The 17,557-nt window shown below is 40.7% G+C and overlaps 1 protein-coding gene across 4 annotated transcripts in view; it reads left to right on the forward strand.

Annotated features, from left to right (window-relative positions):
• The window catches only part of fndc3a (fibronectin type III domain containing 3A), a 45,679-nt gene that overhangs the window by 23,328 nt on the left and 4,794 nt on the right, over positions 1-17,557 (forward strand). For all 4 annotated transcript variants that reach the window (XM_013274383.3, XM_013274384.3, XM_025898061.1 and 1 more), the window contains 21 exons: positions 4,456-4,532; positions 4,642-4,888; positions 5,104-5,394; positions 5,982-6,040; positions 7,191-7,357; positions 7,469-7,528; positions 7,642-7,780; positions 8,183-8,236; positions 8,325-8,449; positions 8,622-8,796; positions 9,693-9,779; positions 11,936-12,074; positions 12,624-12,692; positions 12,822-12,940; positions 13,974-14,079; positions 14,319-14,494; positions 14,638-14,751; positions 14,834-14,983; positions 15,603-15,949; positions 16,484-16,693; positions 16,988-17,154. In XM_013274383.3, coding sequence (XP_013129837.1) covers positions 4,456-4,532; positions 4,642-4,888; positions 5,104-5,394; positions 5,982-6,040; positions 7,191-7,357; positions 7,469-7,528; positions 7,642-7,780; positions 8,183-8,236; positions 8,325-8,449; positions 8,622-8,796; positions 9,693-9,779; positions 11,936-12,074; positions 12,624-12,692; positions 12,822-12,940; positions 13,974-14,079; positions 14,319-14,494; positions 14,638-14,751; positions 14,834-14,983; positions 15,603-15,949; positions 16,484-16,693; positions 16,988-17,154 — 3,078 coding nt within the window. The remainder of the gene's footprint in view (positions 1-4,455; positions 4,533-4,641; positions 4,889-5,103; positions 5,395-5,981; positions 6,041-7,190; positions 7,358-7,468; positions 7,529-7,641; positions 7,781-8,182; positions 8,237-8,324; positions 8,450-8,621; positions 8,797-9,692; positions 9,780-11,935; positions 12,075-12,623; positions 12,693-12,821; positions 12,941-13,973; positions 14,080-14,318; positions 14,495-14,637; positions 14,752-14,833; positions 14,984-15,602; positions 15,950-16,483; positions 16,694-16,987; positions 17,155-17,557) is intronic.

Consider the following 17,557-nt stretch of genomic DNA (forward strand, 5'->3'; position numbering starts at 1 on the left):
TGTTGCTGACATTTAAACTGGTGTGCTTGCATTTAGGCAGTTTGTCTCTTCAAATTAAAGCATTCTCCTCCAGTCTACCTGAAAAAATGGTGGCAGAAGAAGTGGCCGCTGGAATTGTTTAGAATGAAACAATAGTAATGAATGAACCAATCGTAATTGGCGCAGGTAATGTGTAGTCAATTTTCTAGGTAGATACACTTGAGGATGTAGTATAGGTAAATGGTTTAAGTTTTTGGGGTTATAGCATAGAAGTATAAATCCCACATTACTCAGTCTTCGACTGAGTAGCTGAGGCCATCATGAAGCGGTTGCTGGTGGCACAGGCTACCAGCAACCAGTGGTCAGCCTATTATTTTAACTGGGAATAAACAGAAATTTGGATGGGCTCTTATAATCGCATCATTTAAAATTAAAACCCATGTGAACAGCTGTAGTTGAACTTCTTTTCACCCACAACACCTTCTCCCAAACCACAGCCATCACATATGGTTTACAGGATTGGGCTGCAAACATCAAACACATTAGCACTCTTTTTATGCTCATCACCTCCCCCACCTAACTCCAAGGACATGTACACAAACATGTGCATGCAGACAGTTCATTCACAGCTTCTGCAGTGAGTAGCTCCAAGAATGACTGAGCTTGTGAGTCATTCTCCCACTGCTGCGCTGATACCAAGGGAAAGGGAAAAGGGGTAAAGAGGATATGATTGTAGGGGGGTGAACTTAACCCCCCACCCCTGTTTAGGCAGGGGTGGAATGTCCATAGCAACAAGATGGTTGCATGTCTCTTAAGCTGTTTTTGTGTTTGTGAAATCATATCAGACATCATAACTTTATGTCAGGAAACTGTTTTTAAAGTGGAATCTTTATTTCTTGAACATAGTCAGTCAGATAATTCATTATTTACAAAAAAGTGCCCCCTGTAGTCATGGCCCCTCTTTTGCTCTGGTTTAGTCTGGCTTACAGCAGCATAAGCCTCTGATGTTCTGTAATAAGCACAAGCATGAAGGTTACTGACTCCCTCCCTTCCTGTAAACGTCATTCATACCGGTGGGGGCTGCAAGAACCACACGGATGCCTTAACATTTTTAGGATATTCAGAATAACTTCACAAATACCCAAGAAAATGTCTATTTTTATTAAAATGTTCAATTGTTTACAGCTTCCTCATGCAAGTTCTGGTTTGCAGAGTTCCCTCTCCTTTTTTTTCCTCCTCCTCTATCTCAATAGATTCGTGATGGTTGGATGCTAGCAGGCATATTTTGGATTAGCACCGTGTCTTAGGATGGGTGTACACATGCAGGCTTTGTAATCTGATAATAAAATGTTGCGCTTGTTCCAAATTACTGCCTTCTTAATTTGATGAAAGATATTTCCCGCCTAAAAGAAAAATGCCATGTCATGCAAAAAAAGGGAACCATTTGCCACAGTGTCACCACTAAAAATTCAGGTTATGGTTTTAAGTTCTAATTATTACTTTTTGGGATTATTGACAGTTCAGTACTTGTTCCTTTTCCCTTGCTTGGGTGTAATTATTATCCACTGTCAGTAAGTGTGCTTGCATTCCCTTGCCTACCCTAACTCTCCTCTTTATTTGCTGATAGAGACAATTTATTAGCTCTAATTAATAATCAAGCCCACTCCATCTTTATAGGCCCACAGTTCATCATGTTGCCAGTGAGAGCTCATTGAAAGCGCCCATATGAAAATACTCACTATTGTTCCCTCTGAATGCTTTCCTGGATTTTTACACTTGTCTCTTAACCCAGACAAGACTCTATGTAGCTTATCTGCTTCTTTGTAGTCTTCAAATGTAATTGAGGGTTCATGTATACACAAAATTTGCTAGCTACAATACAAGCAAACTTTATAATATATTATTTCAACACCACGTCTGCCAAGTTTTGTAGTTTTGCAGCATGCACGTGAAGTTCCGCTTAACTGTTTTTGTTATTGAGCTCCATTTTAAGACAAGAGGAAACAGGTGGGTGCTCAAAGTGGCCTCAGCTCATTTTTGTGTATGTGAACATGTATGCGGCCTTTTGAAAACTCTAACTCCTAGAGGAATACTGATACTTTTTTTTTTTCTTAATGAGTTTTTCTTTTTACTGTGGCAACTTCCTCTGGAAGGCTGGCACTCCATGGCCACGTCAGCACAACCAGTGCTTTGGTTGACTCAAGGGGAGGAGGGGGATGGGGATGTGGCCTCTTTTTTTCTTTTTTTTTTTCTTTTTCTAAATAATCTGATCTCTGTCAGCACTCGTGCGTCAGTTTGATGTAAAAAGAGTGGGTGTCTCCCCCCATTTTCCACTCTGCTTCTCACATTGTGGTCTCCTATCCTGCCTCTCTTACCTTGTACTTTCTAGCCCATACACTCCAAGTTGGTAGACACAAAGCTTTTCATTCTGTGTGAACAACGTATAGCATGCTAATGAGATTAATCAGATTTCCTGTTCCTCAGCATCAGAGGCACTAACTAGAATTGCTTTAGGCAGTTTGTTAGGCAGATGCGCTGCTTAGTACTGGGTGGCATAACGGATTTTTCTTAAAAGTGAGTAGAGTTCACAATGCATCCCTTGAACTCCTACTCAAATTATATTGTTAATCTAAAAATCTATGATGGCTGAGCCAGTGTGACTGGCTTCATTCAAACAAAGTCTCCTCATGTTACCTGAAATTTTATGCCTTGCACAGCCTGTGTTCTTAGGCAGGGAAATGACTCACTGCCTGTTTGCCCTTTTGACTTCAGTATAAAAGGCCTATCTTCTGTTTGTCTTATTCAAGAAAGTTTATTAGCAGGGAGCAGGTGCCCTGCAAAATCATGGGCTTACGTAGTTGGGTCTCCTGGAGGCTACTGTTGATGCATTTAGTCTTGGCTCGGTACACTGGGTCAGTGGGGTAAAATTCTTTGTAACCCTTGTAAAGCACATAATACCAGAAAGCGGATGTGAGTATGATGCAATTCTAAGCTGTCGTACTACTTTTCTTTGTAAACTGATACAAACGCCTCATGATCAGCTATAGATTAAAGTTAACCTCTCTGTCTACCCATATGGACATTTACCTTCTCTTATCATGTATTCATGATTTTTCTCCCCTCTCCCATTTCTCCCACAGCCTGTAGAATAATATACAAACACAGAAATGATCACATTTATTTCCTTTCCTGATAGCAACAGCAAAATCACCAAAGCTGTGCAACATTCACACACGGATTGACCTACACAGATAAAGACTGCTGTGTCAGCTTCGATGGTGCAGCATTACTTTTCTCACAAAACAAAGTTGCTATACTGCCTCTCAAACATTGCCCGCCTCTGTGTTGAGCTGCTGATTACAGCTGTGAACTCTGGACCTGTTATTCTGTGTTGAGAGTTTATCTGTTTACACTTAACTAAATGCTACTGCAGTCTAAAGCAACAACCTCACAGTTACTGTAATTTGGTGCCGAATGTATTAACGACAATGCTTCTGTTATTTGGACGTAATAGTGGTGGAAATTTCCAAAACAGGTAGCTGGCAAACTGGCAGCTGTTCCTATTTGTGCTCATGCTTGCTGTTAATCTTCCTTGAGACCTGGAGGCTGGACTTAGTGCTGAAGAAGGGCGGTGCTAAGTGTTAGTGGGAGTGTGGCAGGCTATAGTCCTAGACATGTTAGAATTAGAATAGCTTTCGCCTCTTATTACTCTTTTGACAAAATGAGTGAAAATGCTTAATCAAGCAATCTCTTTTGCTCTCCTCCATGACATATGGCATTGGGGGGTTTTGTCTTTGGTCTGTAAGAAGAGAAATGTGTGAATGTGCAAACTTGGCTGAGAGGTCTCTTTCTTTCTCCAAGGCTTTTTGCTGAGCTGTCTCTTCTCTGAGCTGAGCTAAGCCGTTGAACTGCCCCCCACAACAGAGCAGGAAACTTTGTTCCTCAGCACTTTTGGAAAGTGGTTTTCTTGGATTTGCCAGGAATTTAAAAAATGCATTTTGGGCCTTTTTACTCATAGGTATTAAGAAAATACTTACTGAAAATGCAACTGGTTTAGAAAGACAAATCATATATGGGGATATTCCTCCTACAGAGGTCTACAAAGCAGCTTTAGTTAAAACTGCCTGTGCATTCGAATTGTAAGCAGCTGAATGTGAGAAGTTTTTCTGTCAACTTAGATTTAAGTAAAAGTGTGTTTATTATTTCTATAGAAGTTTTAAGGTAAATGGCCACATTGTTGACTTTATTAATTGCGTGCAGTCTTCTGTAAGTAAAGCCCTGACCCTTCAGTTAAAAAATGAAAATTTGTGGCTCTGGCTTAGTTTTGGATCATTCATTCATTGCTGTGTGGCATGTCAGAAATGTGGTTCTGGTTTGCCATAGCTGTTGGGTTTGTATTAAACTTAAGCCCCGTGTATAACAGTGTTCATCCTGAGGGAAGGTGTTTGATCTTGTTCCTTCCTGCCTTCTTCGTAGGTCCTGCTCAGGTTCCCATGATGTCTCCAAATGGTTCAGTGCCTCCAATCTATGTGCCTCCTGGATACATTTCACAGGTAGCCATTCATGCGCTATTTCCATCCCAGTGTTTCTGATTGGCATCTTATCATTCTGAGAGTAGCTTTGATATCTGCTTTCAATGCTATTGTTTTTTTCCCCCCTTAGATCATAGAAGAGAATGGAGTGCGGCGGGTTCTGGTTTTACCTCAGCAACCAGAGTTCCACCCAGGGGGGCACTCCCCTCTCCACCATCCTCCTCCTCCACCCCATGCCCACCTGCCTGCCTTCATCCCACACCCTGCCATGATGCCCCCTCCACATCACCTGTATACAGGCATGGCAGGGGGCGTGGGCGACATGAGCTCCCAGTACATCTCGCAGTACCATCCAGCTCATATTTACCCGGAGCAGGGTGAGTTGGAGTCAGGAGTCCCTGGATATACTGTTATACTTGTTGTGTTTTTTCTTTTGTATTTGTTCTCAGCACTTGATTTGGATGGGCTGTTTACACACTCAGGGCACGAGTCAAGTCTTACTCTTTTAGTTGCCTAATCTAAGAGAATTACTTCACTATCATCATGTGCATTTGCATGTCCATCTTATAAGAATAATGCGTTTGTGCCACAGTCTCTACAGATTCTCACTCCCAACATGGACGTCCGTCGTTGGTTCACAGAGATGACAGAACTAGCAAAACACATGAACGTCTGCAGAAGAAACTGAAGGAGCGTCAAGGAGGAGGGCAGGTGAAGGACAGCCCTCCCTCGTCACCACAGAAATCCTGCAACAGTCCCCCAACGGTGGACATTCATAACGGTATTGGAGGGAAAGGGCTGGAGACAGAACAGGGGCAACTTAGGCACACAGTGTCCTCTCCTGACAAGCAGACAGGCAAGCGAAAAATTGGAGAGTCAGCAGGTAAGAGTATTAAAGGGTGGAGGCTTATCATGGGTTTTGGGTTTTAGCATGGTATTTGGGGAAACTAATAGCTGGGCAAAGGTGATACTATTTAATCAGTTACGTTTTAATGTGGAGGAAGAATAGTTTCACATTGTGACCTCATGGAGATTGCTACAATCTAGAAACAATCCACTACTAATAATGAAGCATTTAAAAAATCGTTACAATATTTTTTTCAAGATCCAGTTGGAGAATTATTTTCACAGCTTAGAAATATCTGAATTCCTCACTTGATAGTTTTCTTTAAAGCTTAAGGGTAGTGAAGTAACAGAAGGTTGATCTGTAATCATGAATTTAAAAGAAGTTTGACATTTTCAGAGTGATTTTAGTTGTACTGACACATCCTGTTTGTTCAGCATGTAAAAACAGTGACTATTATTAAAGTATTTTAATAAATTGATAAACTTTCCAAGAAGTAGGCATGCATTCATAAGTGATTTGATAATTCAGCATAAAAAACACAAGAAATAATGAAGCTGCTTATTGCTTATTAAAATGCAAACACATTATTTATCATTATTTACTTTTTTCTCTTCTTTCCTCAGTACTTGACAAGGAGGCGCAGGCCCTACAAGCGCTCTTGAGCACCATCAATAAACCAGTGGTTGGTGTTTACTTCTTTCTTTTTTTTAATCTAATTAATGCAGTTTGCATGATTTTGTGATTCAGTTAACAAAAAATGAAACTGTAATGATGCTACTATGTTGCATCATTAAACATTCTATTAACAACCTCGATGAATTCTTACTTAGCATCTTACTAATGGAGTCAGACCTGCTGACTAGCATCCATGTGGGGATTTTTATTCCCAAATGTGCCGCAGCATTTATACAAGTACTGAAAGGTTTGGATTTGCTCTGGGTTAAACACATTTTTCCCCTGGCTCTCACATTGTTAGGTTAATACATGAGAAAGCCATTTGTTTTGCACCAAAATACATGATTAAATGTTATAGTTGCAAAATTATCTGATTGAAATATTCATACTAGATACATTTTTTTTATCCTTTAAAATTGCTATTTTAAAATGGTGTTGGGTTCTCAGCTGTCCAGCAGCTTTGTAGATAAATGAAGACGAGAATGGCTGTTCAATAGCAGCTGGGTGAGAATTAGTAGAACTGCAAATAGAATTTGCTTGACCTTATAAGATAAGATTTGTCACCGTTGGTACGGTCTGAGCTCCTTGTAAAAGTAGCGAAAACAACTCAGTTGGAAATATGATAGATAAAGTTAACAGAATACTGGGGAAGTTCAGCTCTTTGCTGCCATACTGGTCCGTTACTCAACAGAGAGTCAAACTGCGGGAAGGAAAAGGACTGAGGTGGGCCCCCAGGGCAGAGGGGAGGAGGTACAGACTTGACCTGATTGAGTTCTTCCACATATGAATCCCCCCCTGCAGAGTAGCTCAACCTATTTTTAAATCTTCTCCAAACAGAATGGAAAAAAATCTTAGAGTTGCACAACACATCCCTGCCAAAAGCTGAAAACCTTTTTCCCAATGCACTGTCAGCTTGCATATTTTGATCCCACACTCTTTTCCATTACCAAGCAATATGTTTGTTTCGGAAAATACAAGAATAAGAAATGCTTATGTTTTTAAGACTTCTAAGCAGGGCTGTTTACCAGCCATAACCAGTTTTGGTCCTGAGTTTTAAGGGTTGTAGGAAATTATTAATTTGACAGTATTTTAAGAGTCTGCAGATATTCTGAAGAAGGAATAACTTGATACTCATCCAATGTACTTTCTTGTGATAGGTGTCAGACATCGAGGCCAGAGGAGCAACAGTGAGCTGGAGTGCGCCCACAAAGCCAGAAAGTGAGAATGACAGCAAGGAGGATGACCCCAGCTTCTCAGAGCCTCTCTGCTATGAGGTCTCCATCTCAATTAGTGGTAAAGATGGGAAGTACCAGAGCATGTACTGGTGAGTATAAGAAACATCCACAAGTTTTAACATCAGTTGTCACGACAAATTAAGCATAGACTATGTCCTTATCAAACTCTAAAGGTGTTTTTTCATTTTCTTTTAATGCAGTGGGGAAGAACTAAGTGCAACTTTAGAACAACTTCGGCCAGCAACAGACTATCATGTCAGGTTGGTGCAACACTCCACCACCTCTTATTTCAAATCCAGATTTAGTACTCCTAGGAATAATGTATAAACATGTTTTTTTGTTTTTTTAAATTTGTTTGTTTGCCCCTCCCCAGGGTCCAGGCGATGTGTAACTGTTTACAGGGAAACCCATCAGAGGCCGTGAGCTTCACCACTTTAAGCTGTGAGCCAGATCCTCCCAATCCTCCCAAGAAGATCAGTGGGACCAAGAATTCTCTTTTACTTCAGTGGAAGGTAAAAGAAATCGATTGACTGATGAAGCCACAGTTTTAAAGCTGGACAGTAAGAAGCAGCAAGAATGTATGAGATTAAAAAAAAAAAAAATTATATTGATAATATTGAAACTATGATTTCGTTTGACTCAGGAATGATAGTAGGTGATAGTAATAAACGATGCACACATATATTTGCCCCTTGAGGCAGAATAATGACTAAAAGTTAAGATCCCCACACTTTCTATGATTACCTGATAATTATAATTATAATTACCTTCCCTTCACATTTGTTACTGAGCCCACATCAGTGTTGTACCACTTCTGTGTTTTCATTCAAACTGTTCTATGGTGAGGATTAATGCTAATGGTTGCACAGACTACTAGTTAGTTGAGATATTAAAAACCTGTTTTATATCTACAGGCTCCATGTGACAATGGTTCCAAAATTCAAAACTACATACTCCAGTGGGATGAGGTAATTTTTTTTTTTATCTCCAAAGGTTTGACATTTGTTTTCAACTAGTATTCCAGTTTCTTAAGTTCAACACTTTGTTCTCTAAAAGGGGAAGGGGACTGGTGTTTATGAGCAGTGCTTCTATGGACCTCAGAAGCAGCACAAAGTAACCAAGCTTTCTCCGGCTTCACAATACTCTTTCCGCCTTGCAGCCAAAAATGACATGGGTACAAGGTAGGTGCATTAACGTCCTATTATCTCCTGAATGGCACCCTCCCTGTTGTCTGTTATTATATTACTGTTTCTTCCATCCACTGTCTTCATCTGTTTGTGTGTCTCTCACTGTGTTTCTTCTGTCTCTCTCTCCCATTCTTTCCCATCCACCATCTCTCTCTGCCCTCCCCAGCGAGTTCAGTGAAGTGGTGGACCTGTTCACCTCATGCAGTGTGCCATTGCCACCCTTCCCTCCAGAGCTGGAGATGGCGGGGGTGACCTGGCTGTGTCTGAAGTGGCAGAGGCCTGCTAGCTCTCCAAAGGAGGATGACATCTGTTATATTTTGGAAATGGAGGAGGAAGGCTCGGTATGTCTCCTGCGTAAACCTAAAATCATCTGATCATGTGAGATTGTAGCTCATATATGACACAGCAGTATCTACAGTCACTGTTTTCTGTAAAATATTATGTTTTTCCCATCCACGTGAAGTGCCTCCTGTTAATGCACACAGGCATCTCTTAGACTGCTGTGTTTCCAGTTGTGTTGCCATCTTGAGTTTTTGAAAGAGTATAAAATATGTACATTTTCCACATTTTGCTGTGCTTAGACTTACCTTAATTCTTTGTCCATTGTGTCCTACTTCTGTTGGCGTTCCTAGGATTTGTTTTGTGCCTAATTGAAGTAAATTAATATTCAACAGATGCAACAGTCTGTATTTAGGTCGCACAGTTGATGATGTCAGAGTTGAAAACTAAGCAATGAGGTCAAAAAAACATGCCCATAGACTTGCAAGAAAGGGTTGACTCAATCCACAGATGTAGGAAAGGATACAAGAAAATTTCAGCAGTGTTAAGTGCTCGAGAGTAGGTAGTCTCCATTGAAGGTAGTTTCTTGTGCCTTTTAAAATTAATGGTAAGTCCATCCTTAATCCTTAATCTCAAGAGTCACAGCTACTGGTTAAAGGTTTAAAGAAAAATTGGAGCAAGAGGGCTTGGTAAGACAGGTAACACAGAAGCCAATTGATTTTTATTTTCATTTTAATTTTATTTTGGCTGGGTTAAAAATTTGACATATTTGTAGCTTTGTTGCTTTTGCCTGCCCCTCAAAACGTAGTAGGTGACGCGAACCAGACGAAAGCTTCCTTATCCCCTGCAGCTATTGCTCCTGCAGACCACTTTGCTTCTTGTGGTACAGTGGTTGTCTTGAAAGCCATCGCTCACCTGGTTGTTTTCATCCTCCCTTTGTCATTTGTCTTTGTCTCAGGCATATGGCTTCCAAAAACACTATGATGGTGAGGAACTCTCCTTCACCGTTAGGAATCTCCACAGGAGCACCAAGTACAGGTTTAGGGTAAGGGAACCCAAAGACTTACTTTGGTCCTTTTGGTTGTACTTTAATTTGAAATAAATGAAATCATATATTTTAAATAAAAATATTAAATGACTGCAGATCATGAATGTAGAACTTTTGAAATTTATAGTCAGGGATGCAGTGAAGCATTCCTGTCCAATGTTTTTGGAAAAATGTTGCGGTTAACAAATTCTGAATGAACATATATTTATTTATTTTTTTTATTTTTTTTTTAAAAAGCTTCAATATTTGATATGTTGGCTTGGGAATTATTTGCTTATTATTGTTATTATTATTATTATTATTATTATTATTACTATTGAGTGTCCCAATGATTTTGAAAACAATGTTGTTGAGTGTGTATGGAGAGGAGCAGCTTTTAGGCGGGGAAGTTGCTGAGTTCAATGTTGACCCTGTGAGTCATCTGTTTTGCAAGATTCTGCTAGCAAAGCGGTGGGCAGCTGACAACATCAACAGGAAGAGCCAATGAGAAGCTAGTTGAGCAAAGTGTTTGAGCCACACAAGTTTTTTTTGGCCGGCAGTAATGTTAGAGCCTTTGGACAAATAGTTGCCCGTGCCTTCTTCCCGTTATATTTTTCTCTTTCACACACTCCCACATTCCCAGTCTTTCCCAGTCTCCCCTACATTATTAGTCTCCTATTTAATTTTTGAATGTTTACTAAAGAATTTTGAGCTCAGAAAATGGGCAAAGAATAATAACTGGTTGAAAGTAAACTGAAGATGTGGCCTCTGCTTGAGATGTATGATCCATATCTGTATATAAAATAGTGTGTGTTCAATAAATCTGTAAGATTAGCTTTTCTAAATATTTGTAACGTGTTAGACGTCTTAAATGAGTTTTGTCTAAAACACAGTTCCATATCCTGTAAACATTTTTCTTTGAGTATTGATTACAGCAATTTGTAAATGTTCTATACAAAAATGCTGTTTAGCCCTGTTTGAGTAGGCCTGACAGATATAGAGCCCACTTTTAAGAAGTTTACTGTGCCCTGTTAAACTAAACATTCCTCAGAGATGGCATCACCTCAGCTGTGACGCCAGTGAGTTCTTAGATTGAATCCATCTTTAAAAATATCATTTTTGCCCAGCAATTCCTTCACCGCAGACATCTCAGACGTTCAGACATATAAACACCTGCCCAATTTCCCCAAACCACCTTTGTGGTTGTTTCTACTACAGTGGTTGTCCTCAGAAGGAAGTGGTGGGTTTCTGGCTTTGGTGCTACAGACAGCAATACTGATTGACAGCAAATATAGAAGACGTTCTTTTAATTCAGGTGAACTGCTTTTGTGGTATTTCCTTTTTTTTAAAAAAAAAAAGTTTATTACACAAGTTCCTCCATACGACTGTATTTAAAAAGTGTGTCATATTCAGTTTAGCTAAGTAGCTGTACTCCTAATCTGCAGTTGCACTAGATCACAGGTGTTCAGTGTGTCTCCCCTCTCATAATAACTGTTCTTTTCCTGCAGCAACTGACAGTAACAGGTGCTATTTTTCTGCCCTGTGTTTCAAGAGCAAGAAATCCAATTAATTTATAGACTGGTAATGGAATTTATAAGCTTTACTCACATGGCCATACGAATCCACACCACAGCATTGCTAAACATGAAACTGTCAGAAAAGTATCACGTAAACAAACCGCCATATGGCTAAATGATAGAAATATTTATTAGTCATCTCAAGAAATCCTCATTTCCAATTTTCCAGATGCACATTGCGAAGGCAGGCTATGCGCTGTGCAGGTTTGTTTGGTACAATACGTGGATGAACGCTGCCCAGCGTGCTCACAGAGATTTCGATATTATAGCAGAAGCGACACAGAAATGCAAATCCCAATAAAGCTTATTGTCTCATTTCATGATTGACTCTTGAATTGACAAAAATAAAACCTGTTTAGACACAACAAGATCTGCAAAGTCTCTTTCACTCTTTCATAATGTGCTATTTGCCTGAGGCCATTTTAGTTGCAGGCATACTGTTTACTTTGTCTCATGGATCTGGTTGGTGGTTATTATCAGGGGAAAATAATGATCTTTATACACTTGGTCTCATTTACTACCTAGGGGGAAAAAATAATTAATTTCCTGATAGGAGTTTATTATTTATTTATTTGTGCATTTCTGCACCTCCTCCAGGTGGCAGCATACAACTCAGAGGGCAAGAGCAACCCTAGCCAGGTGGTTGAGTTCATCACAAAACCAGATATACCTGGCTGTCCCTTCAAGCCTGTCATCAGAGGAAGAGTCTTGCCCAACAGCTTCAAAATGGCCTGGGGTAAGTTTTCTACTAGTTGCCCTTTTGACTTATTAAAACCTTTCACTCTTCATGTAGTTGACAGCCTGGCAAGTCCAGTTTGCAAGTTCATTTTTCTGACTGAGCTCTGCCTGGACTTATGTGACGGATGACATCCCAAGCTGTCTGTACTATAGATGATTGACAATTCTCTTCTCTTCAGACATAAGCATGAATCCTTCATACACACACCTCACTGGACAAACACATCCATCACCGCTGTACGTGTCTGTGCTTCCAGATTTCAAAATGCCATTAAAAAAACATGTCTGCAGTTGTGAAGATATTTTCAAATGTTTCTGTGCATCAAAATGAGTTTCAGAAAAAAAAACAAGGCAACATCCTTGGCCAATCATGCTTTATCTGTGATTATTCTAAACCCGAAATCACAAATCAAATTTCGTAGTTTCATAGCACACTTTTAAAATGAATTAATATATTTCAAGTGGATAAGTAGTCGAACATTTTGGGGACATAATGTTTTATATAGAAAAATAATTATTTTAATTATGTGCTTGTGTTAAAATTTAGAACCCCCTAAAGATGATGGTGGCTCAGAAATCACTAAGTATGTTGTGGAGCTGTCGGAAGGCACAAGTGGTAAGTTCCTCATGGTGACAGTAATAATTTTTAAATTTATGATTTCATTTATTGAAATAATTTTAGTATAATTAAAATGGTGTGTGTGCGTGTGCGCATGTGCGTGTGTGTTTGTTTTTTTCCACTTAGGCTCACCGTGGGGGCAGGTGTACTCAGGGCCAGCTCTGGAACATGTGTGTGAGGGCTTGAAGCCCGGCTGCTCCTACCAGACGCGAGTTTACTGCATGAGCGAGGGGGGGCAGAGCCCGGTGAGTCATTCAACGTCAGTACACGTGTGCACATGGTTGCGCACATAGCCTTGTTTCACCACAGGAATTCAGAGTTTGATGCATCAGTTACATATTTATTTGATTGCAGGGAGAAAAGGGAGGATAAGATATATCTGTTGTTTTTGGGGCGTTTTTTGTTTTGTTTTGCTTTTTTTTTTGTTTTTGTTTTTTAAATGATATGCATACACATGGACTGAGATTACCGTTAGAAACATTAGAAAATGTAGCAGACATTTATTTATCTTATCTAAATGTTGTTGGGTTAAATAAGCCGAATCACACTAGGTGTTAGCCCCTTTTCCTGTTGTTCTTCTTCTTACTGTTATTATTATTATTATAATTATTATTATTATTTTGGTTATGAATGATGCATTTCTGAGCTGTTATTCAAAGTGTTGTGAGTAAGCAGGCAGTGATGATTTGATTAATTTGACACAAATCATTCTAGATATGCAATCTATTTATGGCAAGTTTTAATAGGAAATTGTCATTCAGTCAGTTGCTTATGTTGGATATTAGACTATGCTTCCTGGTGTGTAAGTACAAGACAAAGCCTGCTAATCGATTAACCCTCCCTGCATGTGTCAGAGGATGTTTTTCTTAATTAGTTCAGTTCACAGACGCTCTTCATTAATTTCTTCATCAGCTGTTTGTGCATGCATTTATTCAAGATGGAGCTGGTAAAGAAACATGAGTCATGGTGGCGAGTTCCTGCTTTTTGGTGCAGCGCAATGTGACATAACACTCACATGGGTTTTTTTCTTTTCTTTTGTCACAGAATTTGAGTGTATAATTCACTTGTGAGACAGTCTGTCTAACTTTCTGTATGCTCATGTCCTTTGATCGATGCGTTCACATTCGTCTCCTCTTCGGACTGCTGTAGCCTGAGTCGGTCTGATAAGCCGGTGAAAATGACAATCTGTGTCCTGTGTGTTTTGTAAGAGGAGAGAGTCAGAGTGTGAAATTGTTATTTTCTGTGGGTCTTAATTGGTGTGTTGTCTTTACTTGCAAGCTGTCAGAGACCCTGCAGGTCCAGACTCCCGCAGTGCCCCCGGGGCAATGCCAGCCCCCTCGGTTGGTGGGCAAGCCCAAAGCCAGGGAGGTGCAACTGCGCTGGGGTGAGTCATTCCTCTCCAACTTAGATGTGTGTGGGATGTATCTCTGGCTTCTGTTGATGCATTTATTTGTCTGGTGAACAAACCTCAGAGCACTAATCTTTGATTGTACAGTTGCTATTATTTTGCTGTTTGTACATTTTAGCTTTGTTTATACACTGTTATTTTTCTTGGACAGTGCTTTTTTTTTCCTCCCAAAGTGTATTGATTTTTATAAATACTTGTTTGCACAAATTTCCTAGGTGTTCCTCAGGCAGACGGAGGAAGCCCGGTCTCTTGCTACAGTATAGAAATGAGCGGGCCACAGTCTGAGGAAAGCAAAGAGGTTTACCAGGGTCCGGAGCTGGACTGCTCTGTAGGAGGGTTAATGCCTGGCAAAACCTATAGTTTCCGGCTCAAGGCAGCAAACAAGGCTGGGGTGAGAGACTATTAATACTGAATAACACTGGAAGGGATTTCATTATTTTTCCCAGTGTGCTTTGAATTTGTAAATACATTTTAAAAGTGTAATCTGGAAATTTCTAGTTGTATAAACTAGTTTTGTTCTTTTCATGTGAAAAGTTTGGCCCTCTTTCGGAGCGCTTTGAGGTTACGACTGGCCCCGGGGCCCCTGAGCAGTGCAAAGCTCCCTCCACCACATGCAAGTCCTCCAGCTGTGTTGTTGTGAGCTGGGAGGTAAGACTGGCTGCCCCAACTAATGTGTTCAAAATTGAGTGCTGCATGCATCATCCTCATTCATTTCTTGTTTGGGATCTAGGCCCCTCCTTGTAATGGAGCTCCGGTGACAGAGTTTCGTCTGGAGTGGGGAGCAGCTGAGGGTAGCATGCAGATTTGTTATAGTGGTCCAGGCCTCAGTCATGAAATGAAAGGCCTACTGCCTGCAACCAACTACTTCTGCCGGGTGCAAGTGAGTGCTTTATTATTTACGATTTTATTTCTTGATTTCTAGGCTTTTCCCCCCCTTTTTTCAGTCTTCACCATGGTTAAAATAAAAGTCTAAAGCAGAATTATACATCATCTTTCACTATATAAAGACTATTATGCTATCTTATGACCTTATTTCAGTGTGATATATTCTCTGAGAATCTCATAATAATCCGAAGGACTCCCAGTAAAATGAATAATTTTAACTTTAATTTAATTTGAGAACATAAAACTCACTAGGCCAGCAGAGTAGGAAATAACTGAAACAGTTCTGCATCAGTTCTCTGATCCTTTGAGACTGCTGGAGTGGAAGAGTTGTTTTTATGTTTTTGTTTTTTTTAATGTCAGTACTCGTAATCATTTCTGCAGCGTTACTAAATGTCATCATTTGAGGTTTTCTCTCATTTTGGGGATGTTATCATTTGGATAATTGTTTGGTGCATTTAATTTTTAGCATGTTCTTGACTGAAGAGTAAAATTGTTTACATTTACATTGGAACTCCATCTTGTGGTCAAACGTAAATGCTGCACAGGTGTTCTTCCACACCACAAGTGGTACTTGATATCAACTTCTTGGGCTCAATCTTGTTTCTTATTAACAGGCTGTGAACGTGGCTGGTGTGGGTCCCTTCAGCGAGGCAGTGTTTTGCCTGACGCCCTGCACTGTGCCTGCTGCTGTCAGCAACATATACGTGCTCAAAGAGTCTGAGCTGCGAAGTTACGATACTCCAGTGGATGCGGATGAAGATGAGGAAGAGGAGGAGAGTGAGTCCCGGCCACAGCCGGTCTACTCTCCGTCCACCTGCCTGGGTATTTGCTGGGACCCTCCGTGCGATCACGGCTCTGAGATCACTTCCTACCTGATTGACATCGGAGAGCGACAACCTATTGTTGTTGGTCCGGTCACCAAACACGTCATCCAAAATCTACAGCCTGACACCAGCTACAGGTTGGTGCAAGTCTTAAAGGTAGCATCGTAGTTATGCTACACCACTAAGAACTTTCCAGATGTAAGGCAGAAAGAGCAGTTTTTAAATTGTCTCAGTGCTCATGCGGCATAACATGTGATACAAATTGGACACGCCACGCTTTTAGATTCTCTTGGTCTGTGATGCTTTGTTCCAAAAGATGTCAAAGGGGACAACTTGGGCAGATGTAATTGGTTACATCTGTAAACCTTGTCTATTGTGAAGAGGGCTGGCAACTGTTTAGAAAGCAGTTGGGTTCCAGACAAGACATCAAACATTTTTCTGTTGGCTGGATATTTGAATGTGTTTTATTGTTCTAAACAAGACAGAAATGCTGACTGAGTTCATGGATTAACATTTTAAGAGGGACTGAGATGAATGAATTTGTTGTCAACTTTCAGTGAATTTGTACAGAAAATATAAAGTCAAGGACATAAAGGTCCTCTGGTTGTCACTGCAGTGTTTTACGACACCTTTCCTGCTCTCTGGTGTCATGTCTTCTTCTTCTTCCTCAGGATTCGAATCCAAGCCCTTAATACCCTGGGAGCAGGCCCCTTTAGTCACACCTTTAAGCTGAAGACAAAGCCCCTGCCCCCACAGCCCCCCCGCCTGGAGTGCACCGCCTTCAGCCACCAGACCCTCAGGCTCAAGTGGGGTGACGGCCCAGCCAAAGCCACCTCAGATGCCCTTCAGTATCAGCTGCACATGGGGGACAAGAATGGCAGGTTAGTCGGTCATTATTCAGGTGGGAGAAAGCGATCTGACAAGAGATAAACCAATAAGAAGGGAGACTGGAGTTTGAGCAAAAGCTGCAGATAACTGTATTCAAGAGGGTGGGGTGATTGAAAATAAAGCACCAGACAAATTGCCTTGGAAGCAGAAGGAGACAGGAACTGATGATATACCTTTTGCCACTCTATACTTTCAGATAGAGAAGTCACTCATGCCATTTGCTTTTTCTAATATTTGTCCTTTGCTCATTAAATCCTTTCTCTTTTTCCATGTTCCTGTCATTGCAGATTTATATCCTTGTATAAAGGACCATGCCACACACACAAAGTCCAGAGGCTTAATGAGTCTACCTCTTACACGTTCCGCATCCAGGCCTTTAATGAGGCGGGCGAAGGGCCCTTCTCCAATGTTTACACATTCACTACCCCACGTTCTCCTCCAGCTCCTCTGAAAGGTACAGTGCCACATTTTTTTTCTTTCTCTGCCTATCCTAAGCATTAAACAGTTCCTACTATCTTTACAGACACTCACAGCTTGACACTGTGTGCTCATCTTTTAACCTGAGGTGACCCAAGCTTGACTTGCATTTGAGTAAGACCAAACTGCCACAGATTCACTCGTCTGCTCTCATCAAAAGTCGTGTAGATCAGCTCTGTGGTCTGGTCTCTGCCAGCCTCTGCAGAGCCTCTTTTGATCCTACGCGTTGAAGTCAGTAATGAGGACGTAGGCTTTATTCTCAGTGCGGCACCTCTTTTGAATCAGGCAGTCATGTGCCAGATTGTCAGTGTTACTCAACACTGCTGGTCTCCCCACACAGTGAAGTGGACTCTCAAATATAGACAGTTTGAATTTAGACA

This window comes from Oreochromis niloticus, linkage group LG14, assembly GCF_001858045.2.
Source record: "Oreochromis niloticus isolate F11D_XX linkage group LG14, O_niloticus_UMD_NMBU, whole genome shotgun sequence".
Taxonomy (NCBI): domain Eukaryota; kingdom Metazoa; phylum Chordata; class Actinopteri; order Cichliformes; family Cichlidae; genus Oreochromis; species Oreochromis niloticus.